Genomic DNA, 22690 nt, shown 5'->3' with positions numbered 1-22690 from the left:
GTCAAAGTAACATCCACATGGAGGGCAGGACCCAAGGTTTCCCAGCAGAACATTGCCCAAAGCATCAAATGCCTCCGCCGGCATGCCTTCTTCCCAAAGTGCATTCTGGTGCCATGTGTTCCCCAAGTAAGCAACACACACGTACCCGGCCATCCACGTGATGTAGAAGAAAACATGATTCATCAGACCAGGCCACCTTCTTCCATTGCCCCGTGGTCCAGTTCTGATGCTCACGTGCCCACCTTTTGGCGCTTTCGGCAGTGGACAGGGGTCAGCATGGGCACCCTGACTGGTCTGCGGCTCAAACTGAGATGCTCTGTGTATTCCGACACCTTTCTATCAGAACCAGCATTAACTTCTTGAGCAATTTGAGCTCCAGTAGCTCGTCTGTTTGATCGGACCACACAGGCCAGCCTTCGCTCCCCACATGCATCAATGAGCCTTGGCCGCCCATGACCCTGTCGCCCGGTTCACCACTGTTCCTTCCTTGGTCCACTTTTAATAGATACTGACCACTGCAGACCGGGAACACCCCACAAGAGCTGCAGTTTTGGAGATGCTCTGACCCAGTCGTCTAGCCATCACAATTCGACCCTTGTCAAACTCACTCAAATCCTTACGCTTGCCCATTTTTCCTGCTTCTAACACATCAACTTTGAGAACAATGTTCACGTGCTGTCTAATATATCCCACCCACTAACAGGTGCCGTGATGAAGAGATCATCAGTGTTATTCACTTCAACTGTCAGTGCTCATAATGTTATGCCTGATCGGTGTATGATCCACTTGGGCTTTTGGTAAACGATGTGTGTTCATTTCTCAGTATGTTTGACTGCACTGGGTTCTTGAGCGGGTTATTTAGAAGGGTGTATTCGTTTCTGGGTTCTGTAAAGCACCACTGCAAGACCATGAGAGTGAAGCGGCCATCTTGCGTTGTGTTGTCTGTACTCACCGGTCTCTCACGGCGAAGTCTTTCTGCTGCTCGAGGGCATGAACGAAGGTGACCAGGAAGTGTTTGTTGTTGAGAAGAGTGGAAAACAGAGTGATTCCCTCCTCCAGGTTGGGCCGCTTGCTGTTACACGGCTGACAGGAGAAGAGCACAGGCCACATCAGCATACGCTATAAAGCACTGATTGTAAAACTACTAAAATGCCCATATGCATTCTTTCTAGAATAATGTTTCGCATTCGTTCATGCTATTTTGCAATCCCGTGCTCTGTCCTGTTAAACAAACCCTGTCGACTGGACTCTTATAAAACCCCCTGCTGTACAGTACTGAAGTTTCACAATTGCACAGGGGAATCACAACAATAATTACCCAACAACGGTGCAAGTTTTCCTCAGACGACAATGCATTACGCAAACAAAGTTGAATGTGCTGACCTACAATCTGTGCTTTATTGCAAGAATCATAGTATAAAGAGCCAACAAGACAAATCATTTCTCCATCATTCCCCAGCGTGTGTGAACGTTTCTGAAATGTGTGTGTGTCTCACCTGCCAGTCCTGCAGCAGAGGATGGGTTTCGGACAGAGCTCGCGGGCCGAGCGGATTGTTCTCATACACCGGCTGAACCAGACGGCGCTCATAATCACAGCACATCTACAGAAACACACACAATCAACATCACACTCAGTGCTACACATCCAAAGCCTCGGTGTCTTTATGAAGGTCCTAGAGCTGAATCTGTAATCATGACGTTTCTTATACAGGTTAGGCAGAAGAAGAGCAGGACTGAGTGTGTGTTTGAGGTCATGGTCACAGTACATTAACTGCAAACACAAATTTCCCCCAAAACACTGTCCACCAAACTCTTCACTGTATTTTTGGGAGTTTCCAGGGTTTTCTTGTCTGTGTGCCCTTGTATTCTGTAGACACTGAGACTGGAAGATTGCAACATTTGTGGTTTTCAATGGAGAATAAACAGGAGAGTCCTATATTTGGCCTCGCTGGAGACTTCTAACTCATAAATCATTTGTACGACTACGGTAAACACACAAATCCAGTGGTCCCAATAAGCAAACGGCTACTTTTGTCTTAACTCGCTGCATTACATACACAAACATCAGACCAAACAAATGATGCTTTTCCCCGAGCTAGCTTTACTTTTACCAGGCATTAGTGCGAAAACTCTTCCCCAGTTGGTTCCACAGATATTGGCTATAGGATTCCTGGAAGAATCTTTAATGTTTTGCTTAAAAACTGTGTATTCTTCTTTCTTTAAAATAAATGCCACTTGGTTTGTTATATAATGCAAAGGCCTTCATACATTTTAAAAGTGACTTTAAGGGTCCAAATATATTTTTAGGGGCACTGTGCGACTTATTGTTCAAAGTAATGATAGACATCAACTGTTGAGAAAAATCTGACAAATACCCGGAGGACTTGAGAGCTGCAAAACTAGGTTTTGTTTTCTGTTAAGAGTATGAAATGATCTATTGTGTAAGAAATCATATTCCCCCGCCTCAGGCATACGCGGCGTACACAATTACTGTCAGTTATTAATGCTCATCACACATTAAACAGAGATTACTGGGATCAGTGATTTCATCACTTAGCTTCGATTAATTCAGTGTGTGTATAATTGGGGAAGTGTGTGTATACCTTGGGGAAGAAGGTGCGTGTGACGAACTGCTTGTACTCCAGGAACGGGATTCCCTGAGTGCGATTGAGCTCTTTAGTCAGATCCGTCATATCAGTCTGCAGCTCCGCAAAACCTACCAGACACAAACACACATCCGTCTTGACACTAATCTGAACCAATTAAATCATTAAAAAACATTTTATGTATGAATTGCTTTTCCATTTGAGGACGTCATCAAACACCAGTGTTGGGGAAAGTTACTTTTATCACAATACTGCATTACTCCCTAAAATAGTAAAGCCGTTACTTATGTTTATCTAAAGTCATTTTTGCTTATTTGTACGGTTGAATTGGATCATAGGATCATTGGATCATAGGTCAGCAGCAGACTTTGGTTAATAAAGTGAAAATAAATACATAAAGTATATTTGTATTATTTAACATGAATTATTGCACACAGCAAAAACTCCAGTGTTAAATTAACACTCCTCAGAGTTTACTTGACTCCACACTCAAGAGTGTTAAAATGAACTCTAAAGAAGTGTTAAAGTTAATGAGATAATTAAGAGATTAATTAAGTGAAGATTGACCATTAGTGAAGACACCTGATGAAACAAGCAGAATCACATAGTCGCCGTTATGGTGATCAGTGTTTATTTTAGTTGGGCTCTTGCCCCTTGGTTTTATAACATTAGTTTTAGTCAAGTCCAGATAAAATGTGATCAGGTGTTGTTGGTTGTATTTTGACAATCTTCATGACTAAATTCATGACTTTTAACCATAGACTGTAAAAAAATGAAGGGCAAAATTAGCCGTATAGACCAAAACCACAATTCGTACCAGACTCTAAACATGTATTCTTCTGCTGTAAAGTTGGGCATTTTAACATGGAGCTCAACGAGATTCTGCTCCCTTCTGGAGCCTGTCGATGAATTGCAGTTTAAGTCACTTCCGTATTGGCTTCAAGAGAAACTACGGGAGGTTGCCGCTTGCTTTTAACGAACATAAACACTGATCACCAAAAAAACGTGACTCTTTCCTTCAGCGATTCTGCTTGTTAACATCAGGTGTCTTCGCTAATATTCAATCATCACTTAATTATCTCATTACCTTTAACACTTCTGCGGGTTGCTTTTAACACTCTTAATTTAACACTGGGGTGTTTGCTGTGCAGGTTTGGTCATATTCCGAGTTTGCATTTCATTATTTTTAATCATTTTGAGGAACACTGAGTGTGTTTTTGTGCAAGAGAGATGAGTAAATGCTCACATTAGTCTAGAATAGATACCCATCATGCTCTCTCACACACACACACACACACACACACACACACACACCTCTGCACTTACTCACAAAGTTTGAAAAAGTAACTTGAATATTTTGTTATAAATTTAAAAGTAATGAGTTGCTTTACTAGTTACTTGAAAAAAATAATCTGATAACATAACTCACATTATAATGCATTACTCCTGACACCGAAGAGCACGTTTTGCAGTTAAAACTCGAGATGCAGGTCACTGACGCTCTAAAAGTTGAACTCCTCTTAACTTGAGCTGTGTTTTAATAACGTCGTGTCATGCTCGCGAGCAAAGGAATGGAAAAATGTGCTCTGTGTGAATGGCCCCTTAGCGTTACTCAGTTTTCTGTCTAAACTTGTTAATGTTTCAGTCAAACGATGACAGCTCAAACTGATTCACTGTGAGAATATCATGATTTACACTGGTCATATGAAGCGCTTGCTTTTAAATGGCTTTGTCCAAACACACTCAGTTTGTGTGAAGTGCGGTTTGTGGTCAAACTTTACACACTGATTCTGAAAACTTGAACCATATGTGTTTGTGTATGTGTGTGTGTGTCTTGAGTTTTACTTTATCATGATGCGAGCTGATGTCAGATCAGTGCTGTGGGGAAAGTCCTGCTGGGATAACAGGAACCGAAACATCCTCTTATTGTTTCAACACAGGATGTTTGTGTATATGTAGGGATTGAATTACCATGGAAACCAAGAATATATCAGGAGGAAACGAGAGAGAGAAAGAGGGATGATGGGTGAGCGATTCAGAAAGCTCAGCTCCCTCGAGTAACATTCACAATCAAACAGCCGAAACACAAGAACAATCACACATTTCAGACCATAACCGTGTGTGTTTGCCGCTTCGTCTGCGAGCGAAGGACGTGTCGTTCACCACATCTGAGTACAAACAGGATTTCAGATTCAAGTGTTCGCAGGGCAGAATTTAATATGCATACAGTATTAAATACAGCATATTGCGCGAAATCTGTGCATATATGGCTTACTTGAACACACACGTGTTCAAGCAATAGCGAAGATTAAAAAACATAATAATGTGGTGATACTTGCCTGGGGAAACTAACCCCAGTGAAAAAAGGAAAGACCCGCCAAGAAATAAAGGAAACCAAGAAAAGAAAAGAAAAAGAAAAAAACTTTTTAATACCAAGTGGCAAGCTGGGCGCGACTGGCTTGTCTTGGACTCAACACACAGTGTAATGTATTGTGAGGACTGCAGGACATACGCTTTGGAAAAACACAAAACACTGAGATGAGTGACAGCTTTCCGTGATTATAAACGGAGCGCTCTTTACACGCTTTCTGCCTCATGCCTAATCCCGCATACAGTATTGCTTGCTTTCTGTTAAAATTAACAATTGTGTGTGTGAGAGTGTGTTACCTTTGCGTATCTCATCGCGGATCTGTGACTCCATCTCCTCCATCTGTAACAGAGTCTTCTGCCAGTACCGCTCGGCCCTGCGGCTCTTAGTGCAGTACACCACCAGTGCTGAATACACACACACACACACAGATTAAAAACAGCTACACTAAATGATCCAAAGAGCATCCTGAGCTTCAGCAGTGGAACATCTGAGCGTCTGCACGTGCTTGTTTGACGAGTGAGAGCAGACGTACCCACAGTGCAGAGCAGCAGCAGCACACAGCACACCACGATGGACACCACTATGGCCAGCTCGCTGCCTCCACCCATCTGCACCAGCGCTATGACCTTCTGCAGACGGCCCACTCGCACCTGACCGGCAGAGGAGCAAACTTCAGGCATGCGGCTTCATCATCATCATCATCATCATCATCATCATCATCATCATCATCATCATCGCATCATCATAATCATCAACATCATCGCCATTATCATCATCATCATCGCATCATCATAATCATCAACATCGCATCATCATCATCATCATCGCCATTATCATCATCAGTGTTCGCGTCACAAGCAGATGCATCAACAATAGCCATAGCTGTGATCCTTTAAACTACTCTATTCTATTCTACTCTATTCTACTTTATCCTACTCTATTCTATTCTACTCTGCTCTATTCTACTCTATTCTACTTTATCCTACTCTATTCTATTCTACTCTGCTCTACTCTATTCTATTCTACTTTATTCTACTCTACTCTATTCTACTCTACTCTACTCTATTATATTCTACTCTACTCTAATCTAATCTATTCTACTCTATTCTATTCTACTTTATTCTACTCTACTCTACTCTATTATATTCTACTCTACTCTAATCAAATCTATTCTACTCTATTCTATTCTACTTTATTCTACTCTACTCTATTTTACTCTACTCTATTCTACTCTATTATAATCTACTCTACTCTAATCTATTCTACTCTACTCTATTCTACTCTATTCTATTCTACTTTATTCTACTCTACTCTACTCTATTATATTCTACTCTACTCTAATCAAATCTATTCTACTCTATTCTATTCTACTTTATTCTACTCTACTCTATTTTACTCTACTCTATTCTACTCTATTATAATCTACTCTACTCTAATCTATTCTACTCTACTCTATTCTACTTTATTCTACTCCATTCTATTCTACTCTGCTCTACTCTATTCTACTTTATTCCACTCTACTCTATTTTACTCTACTCCATTCAACTCTATTATATTCTACTCTACTCTACTCTACTCTACTCTAATATATTCTACTCTACTCTATTCTACACTACTCTATTATATTCTGCTCTATTCTATTCTACTCTATTGTACTACATTCTATTCTATTTTACTCTACTCTAATCTACTCTACTCTATTTAACTCTATTCCTATTCCATTATATTTGATTCTACTCTATTCTTTTCTACTCATTATATTCTACTCTAGGCTATTCTACTCTACTCTATTCTGCTATATTCTATTCTACTTTACTCTCCTGAACTCTATTCCTATTATATTCTACTCTATTCTATTCCGTTATATTCTACTCTATTCTATTCTGCTCTACTCTGTTCTATCCTATTATGTTCTACTCTAGTCTACTCTACTCTATTCCTATTACATACTATTCTACTCTATTATATTCGATTCTTATTTTCTACTCATTAGTTTCTGTTCTATTATACTCTAGTCTATTCTACTCTATTCTATTCTACTCTATATTATATTCTACTCTACTCTATTCTAGTCTACTTTATTTACATTTAGCAGACGCTTTTATCCAAAGCGACTTACAAATGAGAGCAATAGAAGCTACTAATAGTCAAGAGTCAAGATAGAGCCTATTTTATTCTACTTTATTCTACTCTACTCTATTCTATTCTACTCTTCTCTACTATATTATACTCTATTCTATTCTATTCTACTCTACACAATTCTATTCTACTCTACTCTATTCTACTCTACTCTATTCTACTCAATTTTATACTACTCTATTATATTCTGCTCTGTTCTGCTCTATTCTATTCTACTCTATTGTACTATATTCTATTCCATTTTACTCTACTCTAATCTATTATGTTCTGTTCTACTCTACTCTATTTAACTCTATTCCTATTCCATTATATTTTATTCTACTCTATTCTTTTCTATTCTACTCTATTCTGCTCTATTCTATTCTACTCCACTCTTCTGAACTCTATTCCTATTATATTCTACTCTATTCTATTCCATTATATTTTATTCTATTCTGCTCTGCTCTGCTCTATTCTATTCTATTATGTTCTACTCTAGTCTACTCTACTCTATTCCTATTATATACTATTCTACTCCATTATATTCAATTCTACTCTATTATTTTCTACTCATTCTTTTCTGTTCTATTATACTCTAGTCTATTCTACTCTACTCTATTCTAGTGTATTCTATTCTACTCTACTCTACTCTATGCTATTCTACTCTACTCTATATTTTACTCTACTCTACTCTACTCTACTCTACTCTACTCTACTCTACTCTACTCTACTCTACTCTACTCTACTCTACTCTACTCTACTCTACTCTACTCTACTCTAGTCTATTTTTTATATTATACTCTATTATATTCTATTCTGTGTCTGCCAAAGCAGTTTGCTCATAGTTGGCATATCCTCTGGTCTCTCTGGACACTGCTGTCGCTCGTGTTTCTCACATCTCCCACACTGATGCATGCCGATCATCACTTGCTTTCCCAGTGATCATAACTGTACATTATCCAATTTTTAAGTTTTTTTTTTTTTTTTTTTTTTAAATAATTAAAGCAGGTTTCCAGTGCAAAATCATTTATTGCTGGGACAGTGCTGTAGAAAGAAACGATAGGATGATGAAAGAGTGCCACTGCGGTTCTTTTCCATTGTTTTTCCATGAAAACACGCGGCGCTCAAGTTAAAAGCTCAACTTCTAAAACACACTTCTCTAGACCTCGTGCTTTATGTTCCAGTCATAAGAGCGAGTTCTGTGTGATTCCTTCTCTTCACTGTATGGAGAAGAGCAGCTCAGGCCTTCTGTACAACAGATCAAAGACAGTCTGATAGAGGTGACATGACGGTGAGTAAATGATGACAGAATGTCCACGCTTCACTTCCTAACCCTGTGGTTTCCAGTCACTCACCATTTGTCCTGTTAATAAACCGTAGAAAAACGGCCAGCATGCAAATCCATACATCTGGCATGAACACAGTGCATGGGAATACATGAGAACACACTCTCCCGTTCCCATGAAACACATGTGTGTGTGGAAGCCGCTCTGGATGCTTCATTTGCCCTCAGACTCTGATGTTTGTGATATTTTCCACTGTTTGTTGAGACGTTCAGTGCTCTCTCTGCTACATTAGCTGTGTCATGCAGCGCTCCGGCCGTGATATATATAGCTCTGTGTGTGTGTGTGTGTGTGTGTGTGTGTGTGTTTCATAATCAGACCAAACAAAGGAACAGGGAATTCAGACATGAAAACAAGCAGGGCGGTTAAGGGCTTGATTAACTCTTGTTTTCATGCTTGATGTTGAGCCGGAGAAATGCCAGCGCTGCTTTAAGCTCCAGCGGCCGAGCGAGAGCGGTATGATGAGCAGATAAAGAATAAAGTGATGAGGAGTGATGGTTACGCTGGTAGCGTGTGATTAGAGTCAGATTCAACTCACTGATACCGCTGATGTGGGCGTGTGAGTCACAAATAAAGACGTCCAGGCTCCAGTAACAGTTAGTTTGCAGCGTGTGAAGCTCTTAATCCACAGGGTTTCCTTGGGCCGTGCAACAGTGTATGCAAGGCTCCGTTTATCACCACGACAAAAGATACTCAAACACTGCAAACCCTAACACTTAAAAATACTGAATTGGTTTGAGTAGGACAAACTTAAATTAAACAAATTAGTTCAGTCAAATGAACCGTTATGAGTATTTAGCACTTTCTTTTTCTTTTGAGTTCACAGCACTGACATATTTCAAGTAATCTGAACTATTTCATTGTTTTATGAACTCATTTCCTTTCATTTAGACAAACTTAAGTTTAACTAAAACTGGGCTTTGCCCATGGTACTCAAAGGGGAGAGTAAATGCTCAAATTAAGTGTTAATGGTAAGGGAGATTTAGTAGGGAATACTGTTTTGTTATGCTAATGTAGAAGAGTTTGTGTTGATGTGTGTTTTTGGAGAGTTACCATCGTTGCATGTTTTATATTGCTGTACTCATTCAATATACCCTACACCATGCTATTGGTCACATGTTAGCAAATTAGCAAGTTGGCATTTTCTGAAATAGTTTGCTATAGCTAACAAAATATTTATGTTGAGATAACCTGATAATTTAAGTTGTATAAATTAGTGTACTCAAATATTTCAAGTTAAGAACGATACAAATAATAAAAATCTAACTTAAACTAAAGTTCTGACAACTTATTAGGGTTAACAGTGAAGTTGATTTGCAAGAGAATTAAAAGAAAAGAAGTTAATTAACAAAATGTTATGTTGATTGCTATCAGAATGTATGAGTTAGCTAACTCAGTACTTCAAGTTAGGAGCGTGCATGAGTACTACAAACTCAAAACTTGATAGTTCTGCTTACTTAAAATTGGGAACATCATAACTCAATATACAGTGCATCCGGAAAGTATTCACAGCACTTCACTTTTTCCACATTTTGTTATGTTACAGCCTTATTCCAAAATTGATTTGATTCATTATTTTCCTCAAAATTCTACAAACAATATCCCATAATGACAACTTGAAAGAAGTTTGGTTGAAATCTTTGCAAATGTATTAAAAATAAAAACCGCATGCCTTTGCCATGACACTCAAAATTGAGCTCAGGTGCTCCTGTTTCCACTGATCATCCTTGAGATGTTTCTACAACTTGATTGGAGTCCACCTGTGGTAAATTCAGTTGATTGGACCTGATTTGGAAAGGCACACACCTGTCTATATAAGGTCCCACAGTTAACAGTGCATGTCAGAGCACAAACCAAGCCATGAAGTCCAAGGAATTGTCTGTAGACCTTCGAGACAGGATTTTATCGAGGCACAGATCTGGGGAAGGGTACAGAAACAATTCTGCAGCATTGAAGGTCCCAATGAGCACAGTGGCCTCCATCATCCGTAAATGGAAGACGTTTGGAACCACCAGGACTGAGAGCTGGCCGCCCGGCCAAACTGAGCTATCGGGGGAGAAGGGCCTTAGTCAGGGAGGTGACCAAGAACCCAATCACGCTGACAGAGCTCCAGCGTTTCTCTGTTGAGAGAGGAGAAACTTCCAGAAGAACAACCCTCTCTATAGCACTCCACCAATCAGGGCTGTATGGTAGAGTGGCCAGTCGGAAGCCTCTCCATGTAAAGGCACATGAAAGCCCGCCTGGAATTTGCCAAAAGGCACCTGAGGGACTCTCAGACCATGAGAAACAAAATTCTCTGGAATTGCCTGAATGGCAAGCGTCATGTCTGGAGGAAACCAGGCTCCGTTCATCACCTGACCAATACCATCCCTACAGTGAAGCATGGTGGTGGCAGCATCATGCTGTGGGGATGTTTTTCAGCGGCAGGAACTGGGAATTTAGTTAGGATCAAGGGAAAGATGAATGCAGAAATGTACATAGACATCCTTGATGAATTCCTGCTCCAGAGCGCTCTGGACTTCAACCTGGGTTGAAGGTTCATCTTCTAAAAGGACAACGACCTGAAGCACACAGCCAAGACAAGAAAGTAGTGGCAATGGGACAACTCAGGTCTTTGAGTGGCCCAACTAGAGCCCAGACTTGAACCCGTTTGAACATCTCCCCATCCAACCTGATGGAAACAGGGCTAATGTTAATTTCTGTTCTATAATGTAGTATGGAAATACTGTACATTTTTAGGATTAAAAGTTGAGTGTGTTAAATGGACACCCAAAAACAATCATTCTAGAGCATAAATGAAAATATTTTGAAGAATGTTGGAGTGTTGAGCAACACTGGAGCACACTGACTTTCAGTGTATAGACAAAAAAAATAAAGCGCTGACTCTGCTGTTTTGCTTATGTTCCCTTTCAGTTATGAAAACATTATTTCTGAATGTTCTTTGAATGTTTAAAATGTCTAATGTCATTAATGGAACATTTGTTTGTCCATTCTTCAAACATTATGAGAACGTTACTTTTGATTGTTCTCTGAATGTTCTGTAACAAGTAACATTTAAAAAACGTTAGACAAACATCAAACTAAAATGTTTCAGAAAAAACATTCCACAAACAATATTGTTTTGAGAACATTAATAAAGACCAGATAACATTCTATTAATATTCCTGGAAGAACATTTGCTCATAACTTTGAGAAAACCTTGCCAGAATGTTCCCAGTCAACTGGGGAGATCCCACGTGGGAGGGGATCTTGCACAACGTTCCCTAAAGTTCTCTAAAGGTGACGAACATCCCGAACCTTTATAGAACATTAGGGGCATTCCTAAAATGTCCTCTTTTGGTTATGAAAGTGCTGCAGTTCAAGGTTTCTGATATGACTTTAGGGGGACGTTTCATTTTAGTTATCCACTATGGTCACACAGCAACATTACAAAGAGGACATTTGGGACATTAACAGAGCATTCCTATACGGTTCCCTGTTAGTCAGATGGGGACTTTCATTCAGGACTGCGCTGTAACATATCTTGTTCAGTGCCCAGTCTCTACACTACATTCCCATAACGTTCGCAGGACCTTTAGGGGACCAACCTAGAATGTTATTTTTTGGTCTTATTTCGGTCCTTCCATCACATTTACTGAATGCTTTCAGAACATGTTTGTGTGAATCTACACTGGGCTGCTTTGCAAATGAGGGTCAGTAAAACAGGATTTGCACAAAAGTTGCTTCTCAAAGATGGATCAATACCAACTGTTTGTCCAACATCATTTTCAGAACATGTAAGTACCGCACGTTATATTTTGTGAATGTACGCAAATCACCTTTGTGAATGTGCTTGTTAGGACGCTGACGGCTAATGTGGCTAAAGTTACCATTACCTCTGACTATATTCACAGTAATCAGAGCTATGTCCCTATTTTTTTTAAGAAGTAATGAAAGTGTGCTTCTCAATTGCACAGATGAGCATTTTCAGGCTAAAAATAACAAGCTCTGGTCACTGTGAATACAGTAAGAGACAATGGTAGCTTTATGCTGCGTTCAAACCAAACGCAAATAGAGCGTCAAAATCGCGTCTACCACGTCTAGTTTGAGGCGTGAACATTTTGAATCCATTCGCGCGTCCACGGCGAATTGAACGCGCATAGAAATCAAGCGCTTGAAGCGAAATAGACGCGCGTTCAAGACTATCCAGGAGAAATATGTCATAAAACACCACTCTGCCTCTTTTCATTTTCATTAAAAATATATATTAAACATTAATAGCCACACAAATGTGGTCCAGGCAACTCCTACATTATCTTCACTGCATGTATATTTAAATATCCTTAAAAAATAAAGTTATGAAACTTCTCTTTGCCCTCAGTCAAAACGATTTGGCAGACAACAAATGATAGATTCATGACACCAAAGATCGCCCGTTAGATCTACACAAGACGCACCACTACAGGACATCAGAGCGGCAGCAGACGGCAGAAGGACTAGCCGAGGAAAGGCTGCTCTCGCCGGGGTTAATGAGCGCTGAGCGTCCGGTGATCGCCTGGATCTCACAACTCCAAAAACACAAGATTCTTTTTTTTAATAATAGGCGCTCTCTTTATAAATAAACCACAGATTTGAGCTTTAAACAACTACATTCTCACCTGAAAAAGTCTTAAAACTACATCTTGTGACACAATAGTAGTATTTTTAAATTATGCAGGGTTTCTCATCACATCACTTTACCACGTGACAGCAGCAAGCAGGTTCCTGATTGGCTAACGTGGCGCGAATTGATGCCAAAGTTCAGATTTTTCAACACTGGCGTCAGACGCGAATTCGCTTCAAACACGTGAATGCACAAAAAGCACCACTCGCGCATAATGCACGTCCAGTTCGCGCGAATTGAGCGATTGCGCGATACGGATGTGCATTCACGCGTTTGAAGCGAATTCGCATCTGACGCCAGAGTTGAAAAATCTGAACTTTGGCATCAATTCGCGCCACGTTAACCAATCAGGAACCTGCTTGCTGCTGTCACGTGGTAAAGTGACGAGGCGGAATCGTGTCCATCGCGCCGCGCGGAACGCGTGTATCGCGCCGTAGGACCTCCAGACGCGTGTCAACGCACCTTTTCATTGACTTAACATGGAAATCACACGCGCCAGACGCTCTATTCGCGTTCGGTGTGAACACAGCATCAGCCACATTAGCACATTCAGAAAGGCCATTTGCAAACACACACGTTATTAAGTGTAGTATTTGCGTGTTCTGGATAAGAAGTTGAATCACAAGGAGTTGGTGTTGATCCATCTTTCAGAAGCAACTTTTGTGCAAATCCTGTGTTTTACTGACCCTCATTTGCAAAGCAGCCCAGTGTACATTGATTTACACAAACACGCTATGAAAGCATTCAGTAAATGTGATGGAAGGACCTAAATAGGACCAAAAAATAACATTCTAGGTTGGTCCCCTAAAGCAGGGTTTTTTTTAAACGGGGGTCCGGGGACCCCCAGGGGTCCTCCAGAAGGTCCTAAGGGGTCCTCAGAAAATTTCTAAGAAAATAAAAAGACAAAGCAAAAATTTCATTTCTAAATGTTTCTCTCATTTCTTGCCATATACATAAGCTACTTTCCAGATGTGTATATGTTTGCTTTGTATCTTTCTAGTGATTTTTTCTCACTATAGTCCCCTTTTGTAAGTTTGGAAACAATATTTTGTATTTATAATGGCACACAATTTATCTAACAGGTTGAATGTTTTGTTCTTAAAAATAGATGGAATTTAGGATGGGGGTCCCTCATAAAAGATTCATTGTATTTGGGGGTCCTTGGCATCATAAAGTTTGAAAATCCCTGCCCTAAAGGTCCTGCAAACGTTATGGGAATGTAGTATAGTAATGGTCCCCTAAACATTCCCAGAACATCCCTGAATGTTCCCTGAAGGTCCTCCAAATAACGTCCCCCAACCCTTAAAAGAAATCCACATCCTGACCGTCTCAGAACGTTCTGGGAACGTAACATTTTGAGCGGGATATTTCTTAAAATATCTTCTTTTCTGTTCCACAGAAGAAAGAAAGTCATATAGGTTCGGAAGGAAATGAGCGAGAGTAAGAGCTGGCAGAATGATAATTTTATGATAATTTCTCCTCATTAGTGCATTCTGAATGAGCATCTGTCTGAATGTGTACTCACCGTGACGGGCAGGTCTCCAGCGCTGGCACTCAGTGACCGGTTGATGGTGCAGTGGAACAGCTGCTCGTTCTGGAAGGTGATGTCACAGAGGTCTGAGCCAATCGTCACGGAGTATTCGTCCAGTGTCAGGTCCAGCTCACTCGGCCCTTTCTGACACACAAACACAAGGATTGTTAATCTCAGTGCAGATATGGGAGAAAGTGTGTATTGGTGGTGAATATACAGATACTGTACGTGGACGAGGATTCTGCCCAGGATTTCAGAGTGGAGACAGAAACCAATGATTGACAGAATCACGACTGTTTATGACAAGAACATGAGCAACTACACATCCTATGATAATTAACCACATACACACAGACACTGGCTTCAGCTCTTCATCCTTCCTTCCTTCCTCCCCAATTCTTTAGGAGAGAATGAAAATAAAACTCCCTCGCTCTGCTACGCCTGTTAGCTACTTCCTGTCTGACTCTCAGAGACTCCCAACATCCCGCCACACAATACTTACTTATCTGTGTGTGTGTGTGTGTGTGAAAGGGTCTTTACATTTGCAATAAATAGAACTTGTGTAATGTAACATTACTTTCCATAATAAGTCATTAATTACCACAATCTGTTACTTTTTTAGGGAGTAACGCATTACCGTATTGTTTAGAATATAAGACGACTCCCTTTTTCAAGATATACCTTTTGGAAAAATACTTTTTGATAAAGAAAATGGTTTTATTTGAAAATAATTTTCATACTGCATATGTATTGAATTGAATACATTTTTGTATTGAAAGTATGGTAAATACTGGTAAATCACATTTAAAAGTAAACACTTTTTGGCATACCGTTAAAATAACCTGTAGCCCATCTGAATTATATAATAATTATGTGTTTCTGCACATGAACTCAAAATATTATTTAAACCAAATTGTTTATTTAATTTTTTTCTCTGGAGAGTGTCATTTGCTTTGAGACGAACTGCATGATTTTCGACAAATATAAAAATGCACTTCAAGACATTTGAGTTTTCTCAGTGTAGGACGGCCTTCTGTGTTCTCGAGCCAATCGCTCAAATAAACACACTCACATTGATGACGAGAATGAGCGGCTCTCCAGGGTGATGTTTGATGAGCTTCTCTTTGTTGGCCGTATAGAACTGTGGATCCTCCACGTAGTCGAAGTGAAAGGGGTCAGGGAGAGGCTCCTCGTCCTCATCCAGCCCTTGACCCGATGGAAACCCGTCCTCTCCTCTGTACAGCACCTGGTTGAGGTAGAAGTGAGCCGTGGCCTGCTGGGATTGAGCCGCCGCGGGAGACTGACAGACCATCAGAGTGGACGACACACACGAGCAGTTCTGCAGAAAGGAGACATTAATATTGAATCTGAATCTGAACATGTCTCATATTTTGCATCACAGATTTTCCTGTTGTACTGTATAAAGCACTGTAGAAATAAAGCGGCCTTGGCTTGACATGAATGAGCGCACACACTGAAATATCACGCAAATATCAGCACTTTGATCTCTAGTCAATAAAAAGGCATTATTTCTCACCGTCTGTCCGATCCCGGTCACCTCCATCATGGCCGACTGCACTAGATTGAAGCCGAATCCAGTGACAGAGATACTGCGCCCACCACTAACACCGTCCCATGAGAAATACAGAGGAAGAGAGATCTATGTGACACACTGCAATCCAAAGAATCCTCTCCATTGAATTGAATTGGATGAGAGCCAAACTTAGGGCCCTATTTTATCGATCTGAGCTCATGGTTGCATGGTCCAAAAGGTTTGTCCCAAGTCTCTTAATGAGTCATGGGTGTGTTTAGGGCGTAACGTGCAATAAACCAATCAGAGTCTCATCTCCCATTCCCTTTAAAAGCCAGTTGCGCTCACACCATGGAGGATTCACTATTTACATGCGAGCGAAAAGACTGAACGATTCTCCAGAGAGGAATCCTTTTATTTGTAATATTTAAACATGTGTGTGTGCTGCTGCGTGTGCCTGTGTGTGTAATAAGCAGAGTGTGCGTGCGTTGTGAGCCTTCATATTACTAACACACCCTTTAAATAACACAAATAATACTGTGCTATTGACTTCAGAGCAGGTTTGTGTTGGTTTTTTTGGTTATGCAAACATTCCATTGTATCATTCTTCAAACATTATGGGAATGTTACTTTTGAATGTTCCGAACGTTTTGAATATTTTGAAGGTTTCAGAAAAAAAATTCCATGATGTATAAATAATGTAACGTTTTGAGACATTATTAAAGACAAGATAAACATTCTATTAACGTGACTGGAGGAATGTTTGTTCCTAACGTTGAGAGAACCATGCCAGAACGTTTCCTGTCGGCTGGGACTGCATTCGTGCAGTCCAGCAGAGCAACACTTGAGTAACCCTGTAGTTCATCAGTTGTGTCGTGTCATACCTGAGGTAGCTCTTGTTGGGTTTGATTTGACTGATGGTGGGGTTTTTCTCATAGGTGAATGTGAAGTTGGGTGAAGCGCTTAGGCACGGCCGGCCGTCATACACCACACACACGGACACGTCATCTGCGAGCGCGGCGGGAGGCATCACACACCGGATGACATCACTGGACCACCTGCACACACACAGCAGATTCATATGATATACAGGACTGTAGCAGTGTATCGCGCCACAACAATCTGACAATAGGCATCATGTATACTTCACCCAAAATGAAAGTTCAGACTAATTTAATTTAGGTTCTAATTCACTTATAAAAGTCCATTCCTGATGTAATACCAAATTTAACATTTTAATGAACACTACTCTTTGTTAAATGTTTAGCAAATTAATTACATAATTTCCTAACCAGATGCGCTGTGACACACAATCAAATGCGTCTGTTAATCAGAGTTTTTGTCCTAATGATATGCGACGGGCGAAAGGAGATTCTATTTTAGAAATGGTTTATATTTCTACAACATCATGGCTGGGACACCAACATAAAAACTACGAAAATGATTATCTCAGGTACTAATTATGTGCTTTATTTCATGTTAAAAGAATTTGCAGAGAGACTCCGCCCACATGCTCTTCTGATTGGCTGTGATTTTGAAGTGATTTGGTTGCGAATGCCGTGCTCTTGCAGAGAGACTCCGCCCACATGCTCCTATGATTGGCTGTGCTTTTTGATTGATTTGGTTATGAGTGCAGTGCGCTTGCAGAGAGACTCCGCCAACATGCTCTTCTGATGGGCTGTGATTTTGAATTGATTTGGTTACGAATGCCGTGCTCTTGCAGAGAGACTCCGCCCACATGCTCTTATGATTGGCTGTGCTTTTTGATTGATTTGGTTATGAGTGCAGTGCGCTTGCAGAGAGACTCCGCCAACATGCTCTTCTGATGGGCTGTGATTTTGAATTGATTTGGTTACGAATGCCGTGCTCTTGCAGAGAGACTCCACCCACATGCTCTTATGATTGGCTGTGCTTTTTGATTGATTTGATTATGAGTGCAGTGCGCTTGCAGAGAGACTCCACCCACATGCTCTTATGATTGGCTGTGCTTTTTGATTGATTTGGTTATGAGTGCAGTGCGCTTGCAGAGAGACTCCGCCCACATGCTGTTCTGATTGGCTGTGACTTTAGATTGATTTGGTTACGAATGCCGTGCTCTTGCAGAGAGACTCCGCCTACATGCTCTTCTGATTGGCTGTGCTTTTTGATTGATTTGGTTGCGAGTGCAGTGCGCTTCCAGAGAGACTCTGCCCACACGCTCTTCTGATTGGCTGTGATTTTGAATTGATTTGGTTGCGAGTGCAGTGTGCTTCGAGAGACTCCGCCCACACGCTCTTCTGATTGGCTGGGATTTTGGATTGATTTGGTTACGAATGCCGTGCTCTTGCAGAGAGACTCCGCCCACATGCTCTTATGATTGGCTGTGATTCTTGATTGATTTGGTTATGAGTGCAGTGCGCTTGCAGAGAGACTCCGCCCACATGCTCTTCTGATTGGCTGTAACTTTGGATTGATTTGGTTACGAATGCCGTGCTCTTGCAGAGAGACTCTGCCCACACACTCTTCCGATTGGCTGTGATTTTGGGTTGATTTGGTTGCGAATGCCGTGCTCTTGCAGAGAGACTCCGCCCACACACTCTTCCGATTGGCTGTGATTTTGGGTTGATTTGGTTGCGAATGCCGTGCTCTTGCAGAGAGACTCCGCCCACACACTCTTCCGATTGGCTGTGATTTTGGATTGATTTGGTTACGAATGCCGTGCTCTTGCAGAGAGACTCCGCCCACACACTCTTCCGATTGGCTGTAATTTTGGATTGATTTGGTTACGAATGCCGTGCTCTTGCTGAAAGACTCCGCCCACACACTCTTCCGATTGGCTGTAATTTTGGATTGATCTGGTTACGAATGCAGTGCTCTTGCAGAGAGACTCCGCCCACACACTCTTCCGATTGGCTGTGATTTTGGGTTGATTTGGTTGCGAGTGCAGTGTGCTTCCAGAGAGACTCCACCCATACACTCTTCTGATTGGCTGTGATTTTGGATGGATTTGGTTATGAGTGCCATACTCTTGCAGAGAGACTCCGCCCACACAAATCTTCTGATTGGCTGTGATTTTGGATAGATTTTGTCATGTCTCGTAGTCGTGTCACATCTGATGTGAACAGACAAACTGTATGTTGCTGGAATCTTATTGCATCACGTCTGGTTAGGAGACAAGGTTAAAAGTAATGATATATAAAAAACATACCATTTTACACATTTTACACCACACTTACATGAAGATGCTGCAGTCTTGAGTCCTGTTGATCTTGACGTTAACGGTTGATCCGGCGTCCAGGAACTGCCCCTGGATGGTGAGTCTGGTTCCTCCGGCGAGAGGACCCTGCCGTGGCGTGAACTCCAGCAGTTTGGGCTCCTGCGACAGAGAAAACACTTACTCAAAGTGTAACGTTCTATGCAGTGCCAAATCTGATCTGGAAAGAGCTAATAGAACAGCAATATTTCCCCATAATGTGACAGGCTTTTGCCAGAAGAGCAACTAAACCAGCGTGGATTAATGTGCAATTACCACTTTAAGCAGACTTTAACTGTGTTTTCCATCAGGAAGGTGTTGTAAAAGTAAACTAGAGGTAAGACATTTCAATATTCAGGCTCCAGAATGTTAAACAGCTAAAGCTGTGTTGATAAAGTCAGAGTGCAGCAGCATTGATCACATAAACAGTTCTGGAAGGTTAGGTTAGTTTAAACTAGCATGTCATTCAGAAGTAATGTGGCATGTACAGAACACACACTCCACTCATCCTGTGGAGGGGAGGATATTAAAGCGTGAGTGTGTGTGTGTCGCTCAGACAGATGTTTCCTGAGCTCTGCGAGTGGGCTAAAGGTTTGAGGAAGGAGCTGTGGAGGAGGAATGATTCCTCAGGGAACGAGCCGAACTTTCCTCTTTTATAACTCCTCATCCATGTTTTCTAGCTCTGCTCCAGCTTCATTTCCCACCTAAACTAGCCCTGTGTAGTCTTATGGTCTATAACTTCATGCTTGACCCCTTATGATACTCGACTCGTCTCTCCTGTTTGGAACATGGTAGTTGGTAATGAATTGGTCCAGCTAACACAAATATGTTCAAAGTATGTTTTGCTAATGTTCCCATTAAGTTATGAAAACGTTATTTCTGAATGTTCTCTGACCGTTCAAAACATCCAATTTTCTTGGTTATGCGAACGTTCAAGGAACACGCCGACTTTTTGGGACTTTAGCTTATTCACCGTATCCCCCATAGTTACATAAGTCCATACATACCATTCTCATCTCCGTGCGTGCTATAACTCTATCTGACGCACCCACCGCTAGCCTAGCTTAGCACAAAGACTGGAGGTAAACGGCTCCAGCTAGCCTACTGCTCAATAAGTGACAAAATAACACCAACATTTTCCTATTTACATGTTGTGATGTGTTTAGTAACATCGTGTACTAAGACCGACGGAAAACGAAAAGTTGCGATTAGGAATAGGAACATGTTGGTGTTATTTTGTCACTTATTGAGCTGTAGGCTAGTTGGAGCCGTTTACCTCCAGTCTTTGTGCTAAGCTAGGCTAGCGGTGGGTGCGTCGGACAGAGTTATAGCACGCACAGAGATTAGAATGGTATGTATGGACTAGGGGTGTAACGGTACACAAAACTGACGGTTCGGTACGTACCTCGGTTTTGAAGTCACGGTTCGGTACGGGTTCGGTACAGCAGTTTTATAAAATTGCCTCACTTATTTTTATTAAACAGTGGTTTACTGAAAAAAAAAAAAGTGTCTGTCCTTAAATTAATTAAATTATAACTAAAATTTGATTGAAGATATTGCTGTGTAAACTATATAGGGAGCCCTTACTTGCACATTAATATTAAAGGTTAACAACAGAACCAAAACTATTAGCCTAAATTCAGTTGCTATTTATTTTTAGGTATAATAATCAACACTCATAAGCTTCACATAAGGCTGTTTTTGCATTAATTTCTAAATCTAATTTCTAAAATCATGTTTTTTCTCCAATTCGTTGTTGAAATACAATAATTTATACACAGTGAGTGTCATTTTCATGACAGGTTTATTTAAACATACATGAAATAATCAAGACATCACTAACAGGTTAAGTAGAATATAATGAATATATAGGCTAATATAGAGCATATATTTAGCGAAATAGTTGATTTCTCCAGTGAACTAACAGCCATGGACACTGAATGACTGCCTGAGGTAAATGTGATGCAACATGACATTGTTTACAAGCTGTTTTAATATTGACGTCTTTCCGCGGTTGAAACACTGATTGAGCGATTACACCACATATGATATGTTTCAGTGTTAATGTATCCTCAACATACCATAAGATATTTTTTCATGTTTATTCTTTAGGAAGAGATGATCGCGTTCACAGATGATCGCGTTCACACACACGCGCCGCGGCCGCTTGAGCTGACGTGTCTACAGAGATCAGTCATCAAATTAAAGAGCGTCTAAACGGCATTTATCGTTTGAATTTCGTGATCAAATGGACTGAATACCTAATATGGTTGTGTGGGAACTAGGACTGAAGTGTGCTCCGCGCTTAAAACAAGCCGACTGTTAAACTGTTAAAGATTGCACTCGGTACACACGCGCACCGAACCGAGAGCCCTGTACCGAAACGGTTCGGTACGAATACACGCACCGTTACACCCCTAGTATGGACTTATCTAACTCTGGGGGATACGGTGAATAAGCTAAAGTCCCCAAAAGTCGGTGTGTTCCTTTAAAGGAAAATTCGGTAACACATATGTTACATGTACTTACCATGGTAAATGATGCGTGATTACACATGCAACAAACCCTCAAACAAACCCTAACCCTAAAGTAAGTACATGTAGTTAATTATTATTACTCAGTAGTAAGATTTAAAAAATGATTGACGACTGTCTAAAACGCTCCATGAACGATGTGTAAATAATGTTTTTGTGCTAATGTTTTGGGAACATTATTAAAGACCAACTCTGAGTGAACGTTGTATTAACGTTACTGGAAGAACTTTCAGATAACCTTACCTGACGTTCCAAGTTAGCTGGGTTAGATTGGGCAATGTTGGACCAGCTACCATGTTTTAAAGGCATCGACCAATTTAAGCTCAACTATCCTGTAGATACGCTGATCTCGGCTCTGTTTAATACATTGCACCAACTTTCCACAGGAAAAGCAAAAGCATCTGATCTGCTCAGTAGCACCGAATCACACTCGTTTAAACACAAACCACTGTATCGCTAAATGCCATGTGAAAATGACATCCGCCCAAAACAGAACGCTCCTGAAGTTCACATGGCCATTACCAGTGAACCGCGCTGATCTAGAGAGCGTCGTCTTTGCTCTCTCTCTCGATTTCATGCATTCAAACACACATCATATCATGCAAACATCGGGTGAAAATGTTCTCTATCCGTTTGCAGACGAGGCGAGGGCGGTCTAAAGCGCAGCGGAGGGAGTGATGGGAAAATAAATCAGGATGAAGACAAAAGGGTGTATGCAAGAGAAGATCATCGACCTGAGGGTGTGAAAAAGAACGAACAAAAACACGAACAGAGAACAAAAG

General features: G+C 40.9%; 2 protein-coding genes across 2 annotated transcripts in view; one reads left to right on the top strand and one right to left on the bottom strand.

The window, feature by feature from the left end:
• The window catches only part of rab35b (RAB35, member RAS oncogene family b), a 761740-nt gene that overhangs the window by 572308 nt on the left and 166742 nt on the right, over positions 1–22690 (top strand). The gene's annotated exons all lie outside the window — the stretch shown is intronic.
• The window catches only part of plxnd1 (plexin D1), an 82198-nt gene that overhangs the window by 13220 nt on the left and 46288 nt on the right, over positions 1–22690 (bottom strand). The window contains exons 15-24 of the mRNA XM_079826480.1: positions 19358–19497; positions 17027–17200; positions 16149–16233; positions 15684–15950; positions 14606–14755; positions 5510–5627; positions 5274–5381; positions 2604–2716; positions 1497–1601; positions 953–1083 (exon numbers count right to left, since the gene is read on the bottom strand). Coding sequence (XP_079682606.1) covers positions 953–1083; positions 1497–1601; positions 2604–2716; positions 5274–5381; positions 5510–5627; positions 14606–14755; positions 15684–15950; positions 16149–16233; positions 17027–17200; positions 19358–19497 — 1391 coding nt within the window. The remainder of the gene's footprint in view (positions 1–952; positions 1084–1496; positions 1602–2603; positions 2717–5273; positions 5382–5509; positions 5628–14605; positions 14756–15683; positions 15951–16148; positions 16234–17026; positions 17201–19357; positions 19498–22690) is intronic.

The sequence above is a fragment of the Gobio gobio genome (genome assembly GCF_949357685.1).
Source record: "Gobio gobio genome assembly, chromosome: 10".
NCBI classification, from domain to species: domain Eukaryota; kingdom Metazoa; phylum Chordata; class Actinopteri; order Cypriniformes; family Gobionidae; genus Gobio; species Gobio gobio.
Note: the sequence above shows the minus strand (reverse complement) of the source record. Positions and strands in the feature narration are given on the sequence as shown.